This window comes from Rutilus rutilus (assembly GCF_951802725.1).
Source record: "Rutilus rutilus genome assembly, chromosome: 4".
NCBI classification, from domain to species: Eukaryota; Metazoa; Chordata; class Actinopteri; order Cypriniformes; family Leuciscidae; genus Rutilus; species Rutilus rutilus.
The window spans coordinates 19,267,662-19,285,735 of record NC_140212.1 but is presented as its reverse complement, the minus strand read 5'-3'; the positions used below and the strand labels follow the sequence as shown (position 1 = coordinate 19,285,735).

Sequence of the window (18,074 nt, the reverse complement as noted above, 5' to 3'; positions counted from 1 at the left end):
CGAGTCTGTCCAGCTTCCTCTCCAGCCATCGGATCCAACTCACCACTAGGTGGTGATCAGTTGACAGCTCCGGCCCTCTCTTCACCCAAGTGTTTAAGACATATGGCCGGAGGTCGAATGAAACTACCACAAAGTCAATCATCGACCTCCGGCCTGGGGTGTCCTGGTGCCACGTGCACTAATGGACACCCTTATGCTTGAACATGGTGTTCGTTAAGAATGGACAAGCTGTAACTGGCACAGAAGTCCAATAACAGAACAGTGCTCGGGTTCAGATCATGTTTTTTGCGTGAATTATAATTGAGACTATTCTGCCTCTGTAGGCCTACCAACACTATCACACGACCATTTTGTAGGAGTGAGTAAAAGGTGGCTAATTCATATGATTTGTCTAAACCCCATGGGTAGGTTAAGGGGCGGGGTCAGGGGTTGGTAATTCATACGAATTCATACGAATTGGGCAACTTTTAAAACATGTACGATATAGCAAAAATCGAAAAAATTCGTATGAGTGAGGTCGTATGAGTGAGGTTGTATGAATTCGTGTGAATTAGCCACCACCTTGAACATTTAAAAAAATATACTTTTATACAGCCATTGTAAAGTCTGTAAGTTCAATATGCCATATACCCTAACCAAAGTCTATAGACAGAGACGGAGACTACACAAGTTTTGAATTTTAGATTACTGTACATTTTTTTCATGTACAGTGTAGTTTTTGTCACTGTATTTCCCCCCCGTTTTCACTGTAAAGTAAATTTACCTGAAACGGTTCCTCCGTCTTCCTCTGATTCTAGATTCTCCAAGATATCTGGGATTACTCTGGAATTGTTCACACCACAGCTGAAAGTACAAAATTCTCTACTGATAGGATACTATTTTTGTATTTATTTTTATTAGTGTTTAGACAGCATGAAGGATGAAAGAACTTATTGCAGCATGTATAATGTATAATGTATAATTGCAGCATTATACCCTATACCTTATAGGGATAGGTCACCCAAAAAGGAAAATTCAGTCATTTACTCACCAAGCCTGTATGAATTTGTTTCTTCTGCTGAACACAAAAGAAAATATTTTGAAGAATGTCAAAACAGTTGATGTACCCCATTGACTTCCATGGTCTTTTTTTCTTCTTTTTTTTTTTCTCCATACTATGGGAGTTAACTTAATGGAACCCATCAACTATTTGGTTACCCATATTCTTCAAAATATCTGTTTGGAACAACTTTTGAAAAAAGTTGCAACCCTAGCAACACAGGGTTGGTTCAAGTCTTTTTTCAAACCTAGATAACTAACAATGACAACAATAGCAGGAGGTTTCAAAACCGAAGCAAACAATCCGACAACAGTGACTCCAGGTGGTCAACATGAGAAATATTACATCCATTACATGAATCACTTTTCAAACAGACAGTTAAAACAGTTATTTTTGCACAAATTTCAGAATTACAAACAAATGTATCATGTGAAATGTGTAGGCTATATCGAATAATAATTTTAAGAAAAGCAAAAGCATTTGAATTCTTAGAGGGATAAAAGGATGAAGCATAAGTAAATAAGCATCAATATTTGTTTATAAGTTTGATATAAAAAAATGAAATGTTTAGACCGCCTAAACCGCCGATCTGTTCTTGAGGTTTGTTGGCAAACCTCCTGGCAAACAGACGTTCCCTCAAGAGTACATGGTGAGCCCAATCCACTAAAACACAGATGCACAGGTTGTAAATGTATGAATTTTGAATGATAAAAAATAACACAGAAAATCAAGCAGAATGTTTTTAAACACTTGTACAGTATGTGGTTGGAGATATGGAAAAATTTACATCAGGATTACCTCACTCTCATTAAGAGTTATCTTCCCACTTTCACAGAGTCTCTGGAATATTCCTGATGAAGAAAATAAAGGCTGTTAAAATGTAATAATAATAATAAATACCCAGGATATTTAGCTCAAACTATTTCAGGAGCATGAAAGGTTCAAACGAAATTTTGTTTACCAGTTTCAGTTTACAACTCTCGGTAGCTTACCCTAAAAAAATATTCATTTTTTTTATTTTATTTTACAGTCCTGAACATCAAATTAGGGCGGAACGGTGGCTGGTGAAATGGCCCATAGATGTTACACTGAGAGTGTGAATGTGAGTGTTTGTACTGAGAAAGGCTCCAGCTTTCAGTATAAGGAAGTCAGAGAGAGAGAGAGAACATCAAATTGCTTTTCCGTCTAGTCTTACTCACTCGCCATGCAGTTCAAACGCATGACAAGGCAAATGAAACCCTCCAGAGAGATCTGTTCTGAAGCACCACCATACCGCACAACCATGAGACTCAGGATGTCTTCATTTATATGCATGCCTAGGGCACAAGAACCATGACATAAATACAGTATCTATACAATGTGTGATTGAAAATATTGTATGTATCATAACATCTCTGTTTTCAATTTTAGGGGTCACTAGGCAGCTATACAGATACACTGTACCACAGCAGTGATGTTTGTAAAAAATAGTTAATACAAATATTTAATACTTTTCTTCTACTAAGTAAATTACAATATTTTCAAAATTTTACTACCGCAAAGTATAAACTGTATAAGCTTTAACCTGTTTTCTCTAATGCATTTTGCAGTTCGTTCAAATCCAGAACCCCATCTCTGGAAGAATCCATGTTGAAGAAGATTTCCTGTAAAAAAAAAAAAAAAAAAAAGGAGTAGTAGAGTACTTTCAAATGAAAATTATCCCATGATTTACTCACCCTCAAGCCATCCTATGTATATGACTTTCTTTTTAGACAAATACAATCAGAGTTAGGCTACATTATTATAGGCCGAAAGCTAAAATTTTACTTTTGTAACATGTTGAATATGAATATTTATCTTACACAAACTCATTGTTTTGCTTCAGAAGGCCTTTATTAACTCCCTGGAGCCGTGTGAAGTTCGTTTATGCACGTTTTTGAGCTTCAATCTGTTAGTTGCAATCCACTGCCATTATAAAACTTGGATATTTTTTAACATAACTCCGATTGTATTCGTCTGAAAGAAGAAAGTCATATACACCAATTACAAATCAAAGCTAAATTCCAGACTCAAATCCACTCACCTTGTACATCATAATGCGGGTCCACAGACGAATAAATTCTGATCCACGAAGTCTTCCAGTGACAGAGAACTATTTTTATTGTCAGGAAATATTTCTGGTGCTAAAACATGTTTCTTCACAGTATGACTGGAAACACAAACTGATGGGGATAAATCATATATCATCATTCAACAAATTATTTTTTAATCGTTTTTAATTAAGAAAAAAAGGATACATCTGACATGGCAAGTATACTTCTGCAGGAATCCAGGCCAAATCCTTCAGTATTTTTATTTCCTAAAAGGTATGGGTCACATTTGTGAGATTTATGAGGCAATTTGAGATTTCTAAGCTATATTTCACATAGAACGTACAGGATTTTTAAAACACTCACCTCTGAGTAGGTTTTCATGAAGAAGCTGTTGAAGTTTCTCAGCATCAACAACTTTGTACTGTTTCCAAAGAAGACATTTAAGAGTTTGAAGCTTGTAGCAGCTCATTTTATTTTTTTATAATATATTAGCATACATATTTACCTGAATTTCAGTTTTGAATTCTTCATCCAGTTTGTCATTGTATGCAACCTAAATATGAGAAAAGAGACAACTGTATCATCGGCAACTGCTAAAATCACAATTAATGTGATCTTATTAAATCTTATTAAAGATAATCTACTCTTTACAATTTTCAGATGATATCAGATTCTCACATCTTAAAATGAATAAAATGTTAATTTATGTAACATTATATTCATATTTTTATAGAATAAACAATAATTTAATATTTAATGTGCAGAGAAGAGAAGAGTGTTCATGTAATAGATTCTGAAGTTGTAATTATACTAACTTTATTTGTACAATTAATATCATTCCCATTGTAGGAGAGTTAACAAAAAACATTGTAAAAAGTGAACAGTTGGATCAACTTAAAAAAATTACTTCAATTGGTAACACCTAAAGAAATTAAGTTTTCTCAACTTAAATTATCACGTTTTATCGTGAAAAACGTGATAATTTAAGTTGAGAAAACTTAATTTCTTTAGGTGTTACCAATTGAAGTAATTTTTTTAAGTTGATCCAACTGTTCACTTTTTACAGTGAGACAAAGATAGGGTTTAGTTGCAATTGCAGAGATATGTTGAAAGAACCAATATAACTAATTCAATGATTGCACATATTGACTAACTTTACAAAATAAATCGGTGTATTATTACCTCGTCTACGAGATCCACAAGAAAATCTTTCTCTGTCCTTTCTGTGTCCTTTCTGGATAATAAAGCACATGATTGTGAACATTTCAGTGTGTAAAGTCAGTTTTTCAGTATTCCAAGCATAAATAATTACTCAAATGTTGAATATTGTAAAGTTATAGTCAATCTCTCAGTCCTTCATGTAACTTACTGAATGTGTATCTCATTTTTGCACAGAATGGACAGGATGAATTCTGCGTTCTTATTAGGCACGTAAGTGGATGGTACAATGAGATACTGTCCTGGCTCCAGTCTGAATAATTTCAGCACTTCTCTTGCATTCTGAAACGCATCGGTTGATGCCACAGGCTTTCTGCTATAGAAAAAGCTTGACCCAAACTTTCCCTCAGATCTCATCTAAAGGATAATGAAACAAAAAAAAATGTGTCAGAAAGGTATGACAGCTTATGTATTATGTATTAAAAACTTTGAGTATTTTTTACTTGCCTCGGGTGGAACCTGTAAAAGTTCAAAACAAAAATAAAGGTTACACTCTAAGCACAATGGCATCATTGTACAACCATATTTATTGCCTTTGCATTTTTTGTTTGTTTGTTTTTGTGTGTGGTTTTTTATGATTTTTTGGGAATACTGACCGCAAACACGTAGAAGCCGATGTAATGGTGTGAAGCCTGTTTTCTGTTTCTCTTGTCAGGTTTCTGTATGAGGGACACCAGAACATTGCTCGGGCCCTGATCACAGGCCTTATCCATCTCATTAATCTTCAGCCAAAACTGGGGGTTGGTAAAGAAGGTGTCTACAATTACAGGACACGGGTGTTAGAAGCAGATTTGCATTCATGACTAGCTTTATTATTATAATTAATTAAAGCACTTGAATGATTCATGCAGCCTCCAGCTGTACTCCCAGGAACCCAGCTGCCATGGTGGAACTTGGAAATCCAGTGACATGCAGACTTTTCTTCCAGAAAATCAGGAGAGGAACAGCAGATATCCATGCTTTCAAATGTTCTAAGGAAATCATTCATTGACATCCTGCAAAAAAAAATTAAATATGTAAATCCTAGACAATATGTAATTCATGTTTTAGTACGCGTTAAGAATCTTTTTTAAAACATGGTTCATACTTACCAGAACTCTCCATTTTCGGCCAGAAGATGTTGTTTGCGGTCCTCATCACTCACTGTGTTCCACAAGGGTGAGCTAAAAGAATTATGTAAAACATACATCACAATAAAGGATCATTCTGACTGTGCAATAATCAAACAATTTCACAAACTTTTTTGTTTGTTGAGAACTGTGAAAAATAGAACAATTTGTTGTTGAATGTTTTCACTGCCAGTTCTACTAGTTAGTTATGTTAAACTGCTACTATTGTGTGATATAATTCATGATTTGTTATCTATTGAGTATTTGGTAAAAGTTTTCTACAGTCTGCTTTAACATCTGAATCTGATCATTCTTATATTAATAGTTTCAATACTCTGTCTGTATTTTTTTTCTTTTACTAAAAAACAACTACAGAAGTTTAGAATTTATTGTTATCAGTCTTAATAATAGATACATTACATTTGCTTTCCTCATGTATCCACTGGTTGATCAACTGACTATCTGGAAGTATTCTTGTATTACTCCAATTTATAAAGAAGGTGATCCACATTCTTGATCCACAAAATAATAGACATATATCAATAATTTGTGTTATTGTTAAAGTATTTGAACAATTTATTGATAATCTGTTATCAAAGTACCTAGAAAATAATATTTTTTTAATAATGTTTTAATAATATTTTATCACCTTTTCAATCTGAATTTAGGCCTAATTATTTAACAACTAGTTCTTGTCTAAAATTGACAAATTATGTATTTTCAGCATTAGATAATGGCAGTTATCTACGCAAATCTAAAATGGGTTGGTCTGAAGTAGCTTCATTATTCATAGGTGTGGTTTGGGCGTAACGTGAAATAAACCAATCAGAGCGACATCTCACATTCCCTTTAAGAGCAGGCGTGCTTGTTCCATGGCGGATTACTATTATAACGCGCGCCAGGAGCGGTTCACAGCTGAGGAGACCGACGTTCAGAGAAGTTACAGTGGGGATGGAGAAACTGCACCCAAATTAGCTTCGGTTAAACAGGTATAATAATTTGGGTAAATGTGTAAGCTAGATTTATGCCTATTTTTTCAAATCTTCATGGACACAACAATTATTTCCCTCGTGTGTTAATATTTTTCCTTGTAATAATGTATGGTTTTCTAAAAATGAGAACTGCTGTGTCTGTGTGTAGATGAGATAAGCAAAGTGTATGCGCGTTGTGCACATGCTACATTGATTACGGCCAAGCATGCGCCCTTAAAATAGCATATGAATAACATGCGCAACGCGGATGTGGCGGTTCCGGTCAGTGGCGGAATTGTTTTCTAAACCTGCAAAATACGTTTATGCCGGAACACGCCTCCTCTTTCCGCTGAACCGCCCCCGGGAGCGCAAATGCATTTGCTAGTTTACCGACGTGCGTCTGTGGAGGGAAAAGTCCGCTGTGCGCGGGTGCAAAATAGGAATGATACATGCGTCGGTGTACAAAGTCAATTGCGCTGGGTGCAAGAAAGGGCCCTAAATGTCTAAAATGTGTGGTTAAATAAAATAAATTCTTACTCGTCACCCCAGTCGCCTTTCCACTCAGTGCGTCCCCATGGGTTGAACAATCTCACCAGCTGAACTGGATATTTACCTCTCATGACCTGTGGAGCATGAGTTTAAATAATTAATAGTATGAAAATGTGGCAAATCTTTCTGATATGACCAGTAGCTTTATTTTGTAATTTACTAAAATTTTGAAGTAAAACGCATGTTCATTTTTAATCATTTGTCACATTTGAGCACCGAGCAGAACAAACACTAAGATTTATGCAAAAAGGCCAAATCATGTAGAAACACGTAAAGCATGGGTGAGTATCAAGTTGGTTGGCTTCCATTATCTTTTGTCCCTAAAATATTTACCTTAAGACCTTATATGAATCTGATGCGTGCTGAGACTTGATTTTTTGCAGTCTTACCTGGTAAACATTTGTCACAGTGTAAGCGTGGCCCAGAACAATGCCATTTGGTATTTTTTCCTCAGTCTCTTTCTGATTATGTGGATACAGAGAAAAATGATCAGAAGATAGATGGTGTGGTGTAAAAGTCATTGCTTAAGAGGTGCTATAAGTGTTTTTTTTAATCCCACAAATGAAAATGTCCCTGTACAATGTAGTCTATTTTTTTCTTTTTTGCTTACCCCTGCTGGAGTTGCACAGCCCATAAGGACTTCTGACTGGAAAGCACGGTACATTATCTCCCACAAATCAGCTGGAGCCGTTTTCAGTTTGTAGTGCAAATGAACTCCTCCGGTGAAGTCCATGAGGGCTTCAGATACCTGGCCACCGCGCATGTCAGCGTAGGAGCCGCACACCCTGTAACAGTCATTCAAACTCAAAATGATATGCCGCAATGTAATAGACATAAATTTGAGGACTAATACAGTACATTAATCACATGTTGGATTACAGTCGTGTTTACTGTACATTGAATACAACAGCACAATTGCTTACATATACTTGAAATGATTTTTTATAAAGTTACTAAAAGATGTACAGCCACTTACTTTGCATATGCTTTCTCCAGCAAGGCTGGCCAGAACTCATTATATGTTTTTGATCTGACAAAAATCAGCTGGTTGTTGATTGTTGGCAGTTGGTCATCAATCACAACATCGTACCATTTCCCAAACCGCCAGAACTGTAAGTTTAAATAAGAAGAACACAGGAATAACTATTGCTTGGTTTCGATTCTGGATAATATGATCAAAATAAAATTTTATATTGGAAATTATGGCATGAAATAAGAGGAACTCACCCTGAAGTGAAATAAACCAGTATAATTGTGGCTGAACGATTGTCCATCTGGGACGACCTTCTTTAAAAATTTGTCTTGAAATGTTAGAGCCCCAACAGAGGCCAGAAACCAGCAGTTTCCTGAAGAAAAAAACACATTGAAACTGTGTAAACTAATACACTAATTGTAAAATTGATAGGCTATCTTTCATATTCTACAATGAAAGAACTTTTCTAGTTTTGCTAGTGAAGGAATATACTTTGTTTTCAGCAGAAATCAAGCCTAAATATAGCCACAAGAGGCAATCATCAGGCACCAGTGGCTCAGACTAAAGGATATAGGGATGTTGCAATGCATCTTTTTAAATATAATAAGTCTTTAAGTGTGTCTTTATAGATGTGTTATTCTGTATATTATAAAAGAAAAATAATATTGTCTCTTCATTTTTATTAGACAGCAATATATATAGGCCTACCACATCACACAAATTGACAAATAGGTTTTCAATATTATTGGGATACATTAAAGTTAAAATAACAATAATATATAAGTGCAATATAAAATTATGTTTCTTCCGATAACATTTTGTCATAAGGGTCTTGGGATGATGCATGCCAAGTTTTGTGCAAATCGAACCATCTAACCCAAAAAAAAAGGTTTTCCAGAAAATCCAAAATGGCGGTAAAATTTCCCTGCAGGCAAACAAAATCAGATGTATGATTCTTGGGGCTTACAAGGATTTGAAAGGGAAAAGGAATGTGAAACTCAAATGCAATTATTATAGCACCTAGTGTGCTGCTCAGAGGGCAGAAAAAGAATAATATGCAAATCTGCACAAAATACAATAATGTTACTTGGCTTAAATATAGGCTAAGCTTTTATTTACACAGAGCAGGTTGCCTTATCTCAATAGCCCCTCTAATCTTTTATTGGAAAAATAATCATGGCTGACTGAATTAATGGTCTACAATGGCATAGGTAATTGAACTGAACACCATTTTGCTTGTATGATGCCGCTAGGTGGCTGTATGCACTAGAATTTAGAGGGGTTTTTTATACTGGTTGAAACTCTCTTCTCATCTTGATGGCAATCAATAATTGAACTGGTCTTCAATTGAAGCTTATAAATTATCATCTTCAGTGGAAGTCTCGGGACCAAAGAAATGCACGTCCAATCATTGCATTCGGTCCTGATGACCTTCCTGCCTGTATTTCCATCACATGTCATGAGGCTATGCTGCAGAGTTGTAGCAGAGCCCGTCTACGGAGAGCCTGTCCACTCCCTATTAAGTCCTATTGTACCGAATTTTGGTTGTAGTACCACCAGAGTTCCACTGGGGGCGCTCGCCATGAGTGCAAACTGAATGGGAGTCAATGGGGCTAGACGGCTAAATTTGTCTCTTTCACCCGATTGCCGTTGAGAAATCTCAGATTTGATTGTAGGTTTTGCAAGTTCAACATGGGTTTTAGGTCGAAAGTTGAATGAACGAGTACTTATGTCGTTTTGATTTCTTACAGGTTGAGTTGTTGTTGCCCATAACACGCTAGCATTCTGCTAATGACATTTTGAAAGACTTTTTTAAAGCAAATAAGTGACTCTAAAAAATCTAACACCCAGCAATGTGTAATTTCTTTGCATCTCCTTTCGAATACAACATTCAAATTACTAGACAAAAAATTATATCCTGAGAAAAGTGGATTTTGAGGGGTATACCGCCATTGACCTCCATTCATTCTGCACTCGTCCTGTGAGCGCCCTCATATGGAATCAGAGTGGAACTGCAACCAGTTCAGAAGCCGGAAGTGTAGTGAGAGTGAAACTTCTCGCCATATTAGACATTCTCTGGTTGTAGACAGACAGCCAAAGAGCTGCCGTAATTACCGTAATTAAGAAATGGCAACCAGCGACGTTCTACCCGGAGCAGTTCACCTCCTCAGGCTCGGATTTTTATTTAAAGGTGAACTAAGTAACTTTTTTACCTTAACGGAACAGCTTCGGAGTCATTGGAATGGTTATATTACTTATTTCGGGTTGAATGGTGGTCGTTTCGCACCCCCCTGGTGCCCGTGAGCGGAAAATGCACACTTGCAACTTTGGGGCGGCGGGCCGCCGGCCGCCGTGTTAGGAAGTCTCGCGTAATATCAGGTCTCGCGTGTAAACAATTGCTTTACGGCCAAAAGAAATCTGCTAAAATGCCGTCATTATTGCGCTCCCTCACGCTGTTTGAACCCGAATGAAGAAGACGTTTTAAAGAATGTCCCATCTGCTTTGATGTCGTTGATCTACTAGCCTCTGGTGTCTGAGAATCGCCAACGAGTTTTTACAACAGTGTTGTCAAATATCTATTCCGAAGCTGTGGGGGGAGCTCTAGAGAGAAACCTGCGAGCAAAAAGCGAGAATACAGCGAAGAAATCCCGAAGTTACTGAATGCAGCTTTAACGCCGTCTCTCATGACACTTTGCAGATCTTATGGGATCTTACGCTTTCAAAGCTAGCTCGCTATTTCTAGCATCTTAAAAACTGCCTTCCCACGCTTTAAGTGTCTAAAACAGCAATACTGTGGTTACCCAGACATACCTAATTTCCCTTGGGTGTAGTCAAACCTGGACACTGTATCTACAATAAATTCAGCTTTATCTGGATACAATTTCTGAAAAAAAAAACAAAAAAAGTAGTATCTTCAGTATTTGACTTGTTTGATCAACTGATGCTTTCTGTGAAAGGGATGTGATTGAAAGTTGTTTTTAGTAGTGTCTTTTAAATTCTTTATAAAAAATTGAATTATCATAGTCATCTTTTAGCTTATAGAATTTTATACTTCTAATTAGGTGTGCATTATTATCAGAACACGTCAATGATGACGATGAAGTATAGATTACATACCGTAGGTCTTATCCACTCCACTCGGGCCATGACTTCTGGCTCCAGCAGCCCTTCGCCAATGGAACGAGGGTCTGGCGGGAAAAACTCATCAACAAATCTCTGTCTTGTCTTAAGACAGTAGTCTTGTAAAAAGTTGTAGTCCTGATCCATGAACTTCAAAGGATTTGTTTCAGAGCCCATGCCACCCTTCGTGTTGCGGTCATCCATGATTTTTAGGCACATGCCGTGTGGAACCGCTGGAGGAGGCATTTTGAAATCTGTCTGGATTTCTTTACTATTAAAAAGAGGAAATTACAACAACAATACAAAGATATTACATTGCTTTAATAAAAGTTACCTCTATCACATTCATATTCACCAGTTCCCATTCGACAAACCTGTGCCATTCCCTGCCACCGGAAATACCAGCTGCAATCTTTATTTTAAGAGGAAGGTCAATGTTTACCCTGACAGATCAATGTGTCAGTTCATCTTACAGCTCTATGACTGTTCTCGTGTTATGCGTGCTAAGAATATAGTTGTTCACATGTTCGATTAAACCTAAACAGAACCCATCCTGTTATTGATTTTTCGGTAACACTTGATAATAACGTTCAGTTGTAAGTCATGTATAAGTGGTTAGTTAATCACTTGTAAATGACTTACAACTGAACGTTATTGAGTGTTACCCACAGTATAACAAATCCTTACAGAACAACATCTACAGATGTAAACGTACACTAGAACTTTATTTTGCATATGTTACAGACTAAAGACAAAGTAACTAAATTCATACAAGTATACAATCCATAAAGTGCTTTTTTGTTAAATCATTTAGTTTGTATCTACAAACTGAATATATGTATTCCCTTCCAATAAGACTATTGAGGTTTAACTTATTGCATTACTGACATAAATAAGATGAATATGTACCTTCAGAGATGCAATGAATTTTCACCCAAGTGACTGGTAATCTTCTCCGTCTTTACACACTTTTGCCTTACTTCAAGCTTTTAAACACTTGTAGAAGCCCTGCCCCATTCCCAGCATAGCGTATGTGTTTATAAAAAAGAAGTGATTGACAGAAACTATAACTTTTTCATTATAAGACACTGAGATCCTCCACATTTGCTAAAGGACAAAACATTGTTCTACGTGTTTCACATTAGCAAGTTATTATTGTTATTATTATTATTTTCTTGGAGGAAAGATAGTGTGCATGGTTTATTTCTCTGCATAATATAATAAAATACATTCTGCTTTTTAGACACTCCATTACAGTTTAGTTTGCTTTTATGGTATGGGTTTATGTAAGGCCTCCAAAAATGCATTCAGTGCAGCAGAAAGCAGTTTTGTAATTGTAATTAATATGTTTGTAATATATTCATAATGATCAGTATAAACTTTTCACATTGTGAAACCATTGCCAAAACCTCTTCTTCTTTATTTTAGTTAACAGCAATTTTAAGTCGACCTTACCCGTGAAAGTCAGGTATTGGAGTGCATTTTTATGTAACCTGTGCACACCTGTCAGTGCTTGTTTTAATATAATCTTTATTTCACCAGAAAGTCATTGCAATGTGTATGTCTCTATCTGACAATCAGAGACACAAAAAAATAAACATATCTACAGGTCTGCATAAGAACTCAGATCTTATTTACTAAATGCCTGCACGCAACTTCAAATGTATTTGTGTGTAAAGGAATATGGAATATGTATATATGAAACTGACATGTTTTCACATAAATTAATAGTGTATTCTGTATCTAGAATAAGTCTTACATGTCAATAGCCCTGTTTACATGTAGGCTTGCATTGTATTACAATTATAACCAGTTTAAAAGTCCAATCAGAATGAAAATGCTCCATGTCAACACCTCAATAAAAAATGATCAAAACAAATAATCCAGTTTCACACTTAATTAGCTCATTAACTTTAACACTCTTGAATGTTAATTTAACACTCATATTTTAACACTTTAAAGGTGCCTTGTGTAAAAATAAATAAATTCATACTCCACATTCCATACCAGATGGGGGCAGTATAGCCTACCTCCAGAAAGTGAGTTGGTCTACTCTAGAGTATGAATATCTTCAAGCTACTCCCCTTCACCTTTACCAGTGAATATGTTCATATTCGTTTTCTTCATATTACATTTTTATTGTTAGTTTGAATTACATTAGTTTGACAGACAGCATTCGCTGATGTTGACCAAGCTAGCGCCAACGTAAGCAGAGCTTCCAACTATCACGCATTAACCGTGAGACACGCAAACACTTTTCACACGCTCTCACCCCACACATCAATTTTCTCACGCACAGAAAAATCACGAAGCAAAGAGGACACGGATACCGACAGACTAGACAGAGCAGGTTAGTTATGATATAAAAAAAATCTCAGCTCTCAGATTCTGTCAATTTTATCACGCAATTCAAACAATAAATACCGTTTTGGCGCTTGTAAATGTTACACGACAGATCCCTAGCGCACGTAAACCGAACATCTCTACTAGCTAATAATAGTAAAAAAAAACACGAACACTGAAAGATACAGTAACGTTAGGCTACAACTTACCAAAATGTATTCCTCATACATAATATCGACCAATCAGTGTTTTTTATCAGCGTGAAGAGGTCAATAACACAGCTGGAGAACAATTATGTCAGATTTACCTCAGGAAAGCCATTTAATATAACTTACATAATATAGGTCACGTAGTTGGCAAGAAAAAAAGAGCAATAGAGATTGTGCTATGTGTACTATATTTCAATACTGTATTTATGAACGTTATATACGTTTATCGAACAGCCTTCGATACATTTCTATGTTATAACTTCCCGAAAATCTACACAAACATATAAAACAAACTTCTAACGAAATACTAACAGCATCTTACTTACCAATCCAAAAGAAATGTTGCAAGTTCGGAGTCAAACCTCATTTTTTTCATGTCCATTAGTTGTCTCCAGCGATGGAAAGCAGTGCCAATGTTTACTCTGGTTCTGTTCCTTTTTTATCAGATTTTATTTGAATGTAGTAGTGGGGCTGTAGGCTACTTTCCACACGATTAACATCAGGTTCAAGTACACCCACAAGCCGTGCGAGTTATTCGTGTATTGCATGGCTGGTGGTTATGTTGCCCGCATACCGCCTCCCATGGCCGAATCTGGTATTACGACACCTGTCGGGCCGTGGCTAGTAATGCTAATGCTAATTTAGGTTGATATCTCTGCAGCACTATAACTTGACATTTTTTTAATGACATCATCGCCCTTATTTCTTCTCATTCTTTTGATGCGTGAAGCTCATTTTTTGGATATTTTTACCTCAATTTTTACATATGGCACCTTTAACACTCTTGAGTCTGAAGCCCAGGAGAGTTCATTTAACACTGGAGTTTAGTTTTTGCTGGTGAATGAATCAATTGTCATTTATCAAAAAGCACACCCATTTCCCTAAACTATAAACACTATTCCCTGTTTTGACACATGAGTCAAATTTGTTGAACTGTCACTGCAAAACTCTACACACAAATCCCTTCATTTCTCATTGCCTAGACCATGTTGTCATTTAGAAAGCACTAGCATTCAATATTGTTCACTCAAGTCAGCACAGCTTCAGCTCAGTTAGCACACAATTACCCAGGTGGAAACACTAGGAGTCAACATTTTACACACATCAATCAGATCCTTCAATAGAAAGATAAAAGGGCCCAAATCAGTTTATTGAGTTTTGGAACAATGGATCCAGAAAGACATGAAGGAAGAGATCGAGGAGGGATAAGGAGGAGGAGGAGGAAGGGCAAGGGCAAGAAGACAAAGCAGTCTCAGATGAAATTCAAGCCACTCTAGTTGCCCATGTCTTAGTCAGTAGCCGCGTTTCCACTGTCGGGTCAGCGTTGAAAACAAACACGATAAAAGCGGCCGTTTGCTAGCTTTTTTTTGTTTGTTTGTTTAGCAGCTAACGTTACTTGAATATTTAAAACCCAAGCATCGATGTTTTACCACAGGTTTACAATAAAAAGTGATACATTGATCATAATGAATTAATTTATGTAAAAATTGCACATTAGTCACTCAGAAATAAATTACCGTTAGGTCTATTTCACAAAAGAAAGAGGACACACTTACTTTTTCAGTCGCGTCTGTTTCTTTATCTGGTAACTTAGTTACAGGACATAATCCATCACATTTAGAAAAAATTATAATTTCTACAAATATATGCCATACGACCTGAGGAGCTTTAGCACTCTCTCGACTCCCATACAGATATTTTCAGTCAGAGAAACAGAGGAAGCTCCCGAAAAAAAAAGTTACTTTATTTTTTAATAGTCCGGTTTAAAGAGACGAGACGTAGGCTATGACAGATCAAATAAAAACATGACTGTGATACTTAGCCTTTAAGATTGGTCTGATTTCTTCAAGCATTCGCTATGTTTTTTTTTTTTACTATGTGTATCTTCAAGCGTTTACTATGTTTACTATGGTAACGGCTAGCGCGCATAGTCGTTTGCATCACAAACAGAAGGCATTCAAACATGAACGCGATTTAAATTATTTTATTTTTAAGTCTTAAATGCTGACAGAATCATCCGGCGCTGCCGTCTCCCAACGGTAAACTCCTCCTCTGTTGGTAACCACTCCTCTAGCCCGAGCTGGCCCGCTTTGGCCCAAGGTATTCGACGGGCCAGAAATCCTGGCCGTTGGCCCCGAGTAAGCCCCGATCAAGCCCCGGAAGTGACAGTGGAAACGCGACTGGCCCTGGCACGCACTAGCACGGCCCGGCCCTGGCCCGACAGTGGAAACGCGGCTATTGGTATGACTATGAGGGAGGCTGGGCTACGAGTAAGGCCAAATTTGAGTCGCTTTACTGTCGCCTCAAGAACCTTCAGGGAGGTGTGGTGACAAACAAAATTCTATCACTGAATAAAAGACAAACATTTCCAATAGTCTTTGATGAGGTGTATTTTCTTGCAAGAAAAGGCCAGCAGTCGTACAGTCACACAGAGTGGCTGCAGAGCGTGACAGTAAAGGGATGGCATCCTTCATCCTTTATAGTCTTGACTCCCAGAATGTTATCTTTCTAGGCAAATGATGGTATTTCAACCATACATGAAACATTCTTAGATGTGTTCATCATATTGTCTCCTTGAGTGGAGGCCCTCCTGTCACGTAACAACACTCTTTACCATTCCAGTACAATTCCATATTAGAATAAGGTTTGTGTGTGCTCTTTTACTGTCATATGATGGTCACAGACATCTTACTGTAAGTACAGTTTTTCTCGATTGTTTACACACATTTTCTGGTACTTGAGACACAATGACCACAACATGTAACTCATTCACCAACCCCCTGAACCAATTGTGCTAAACTACAAGCACAATTCCTGCTTTACACTCAAACTGCAGTTCTAAAACACACTTTTTTCAAAACACTACACACAATTCTCTGCTTTTGGCACAATTTTCATGCAGAAAATCTCTTGTTTTCACAAGGAACACACTGCCATTTAATTATGCACACTGACTCTTCACATGGGCAAACACCCGTCACACAGTTTTACAATTAGCAATCAGAGCTTTAGCATAAAAGGGCAACAGGTGAGCTCTTCAATGGGGCAATGGACGCCAACATTGGATTTTTTTTTTTTATTACTGTAACTGTATACAGTAAATTCTTCTGTTGTTTTGTATGTAGACCACTGTATGTCCTACTTTGTGTTGGTTGGGATGTACACGGTGTACATTGTTTTTGTGAGAAAAATAAAATATATTCGTTACCGTGTATTTGTGTGTTCTGGGTATAAAAACAATATTCTCAGATATTTTACAACACACTTATGTATGTACTGTCTGTAGAAAGTGTAACACTGAACAAAAAAAGGCCTAAATAATTATGATGAATGGAGAAGAAGTGTTTTCCATTCATCATAGTGTTTTACATTGAGCACATCAGTGTTCAACTGGTTCTTATAAATGTCTATTCATATGATGGTTTGTGTGTGTCATTTAAAAAACAAAATACCATTTTGAGAAGAAATAACATTGTTTTGAATGTAAAGTTTCATTTTGCAGAAGAATTGAGGGGTTTTGCCCATTGTGTGTGTGTTTTTGGATTTGTGTGTAGAGTTCTGAGAATATGAGGCATGCTTTCAGAAAATGTGTGTTTAACAATTGAGAAAAACTGTAAATAAAAAAAATTAGAGGAGAGAGTAAAAAAAATATATATATATATTTTGTGTGTGTGTGTTGTACTGTGTAGTACATGAATGAATAAAAATTCATTGTATCCATTGGTTGTGTCTTTTGTGTTCATCATGTGAAAAGGTTTGTGAGGCGGGGAACCACAAGCAACATAACTTACCAGTTTTGGAAATGTTGTTTTGAATTTATTGCACCAGTGTGTTAGACTATGTTGTAGTGTGTGTGATTTTGAGGGCTTGTGTGTCCAGTCAAATGGCAAAGTTAGGTTTTTCAGCAAGACTGAATGGTTTTGAGTGTAGAGCTTCATTTTGACCTGAAAATAGGATGTTTGGGGAATTGGGTGAGACGTTATAGATTTGTGTTTACAGTTTTGAGAATACGAGGCATAGTTTCAAGAAATGTGTTTAAGCAATTGAGAAAAACTGTAGTAACAATTAGATTTTTCCTAGATCCTGCAGTAGATTTATTATTTGATCGCACTAAACGAGGAATAGACACAGTTTCTATGCAATGTTCTACACTAGTATTTATATCAATTAAGTTGGTGCAGCAGAGACTGAAATTTGGACTTTTGGTTACTAGTCAAATGGTATTTAACATCTTGGAGATGTTATCAGACAGAAGATCTGCTCCGATAAGTTAATTACATAAGGTTAATCCAATGCTGTTTAGTTGAATAAGGTTAACAGTCTTAATTTTGTCCAAAACAATTAAGTTAATTAAGTTCAATTATCCTAAAATTACTATTTTTACATTCAACCAAAACAAATAATCCAGTTTCACACAGCAAAAACTCCAGTGTTAAATGAACTCTCCTGGGCTTCAGACTCAAGAGTGTTA

At 36.6% G+C, this 18,074-nt stretch overlaps 1 protein-coding gene across 1 annotated transcript; it reads right to left on the bottom strand.

Moving 5' to 3' along the window:
- Positions 1-905: 905 nt before the first annotated feature.
- Positions 906-11,297, bottom strand: LOC311289780 (calpain-1 catalytic subunit-like; the record flags this gene model as incomplete). The annotated part of the gene is made up of 20 exons (XM_084408028.1): positions 906-1,702; positions 1,838-1,890; positions 2,239-2,355; positions 2,604-2,682; positions 3,102-3,170; positions 3,316-3,377; positions 3,475-3,532; positions 3,617-3,664; positions 4,294-4,345; positions 4,481-4,686; positions 4,922-5,086; positions 5,164-5,324; positions 5,421-5,492; positions 6,947-7,032; positions 7,348-7,419; positions 7,569-7,743; positions 7,935-8,068; positions 8,186-8,304; positions 10,743-10,815; positions 11,049-11,297. The coding sequence occupies 11 exons, from the start codon at positions 11,295-11,297 to the stop codon at positions 4,676-4,678; spliced, it is 1,317 nt and encodes a 438-aa protein (XP_084264154.1). The 3' UTR covers positions 906-1,702; positions 1,838-1,890; positions 2,239-2,355; positions 2,604-2,682; positions 3,102-3,170; positions 3,316-3,377; positions 3,475-3,532; positions 3,617-3,664; positions 4,294-4,345; positions 4,481-4,675.
- Between the last annotated feature and the right edge of the window lie 6,777 nt (positions 11,298-18,074).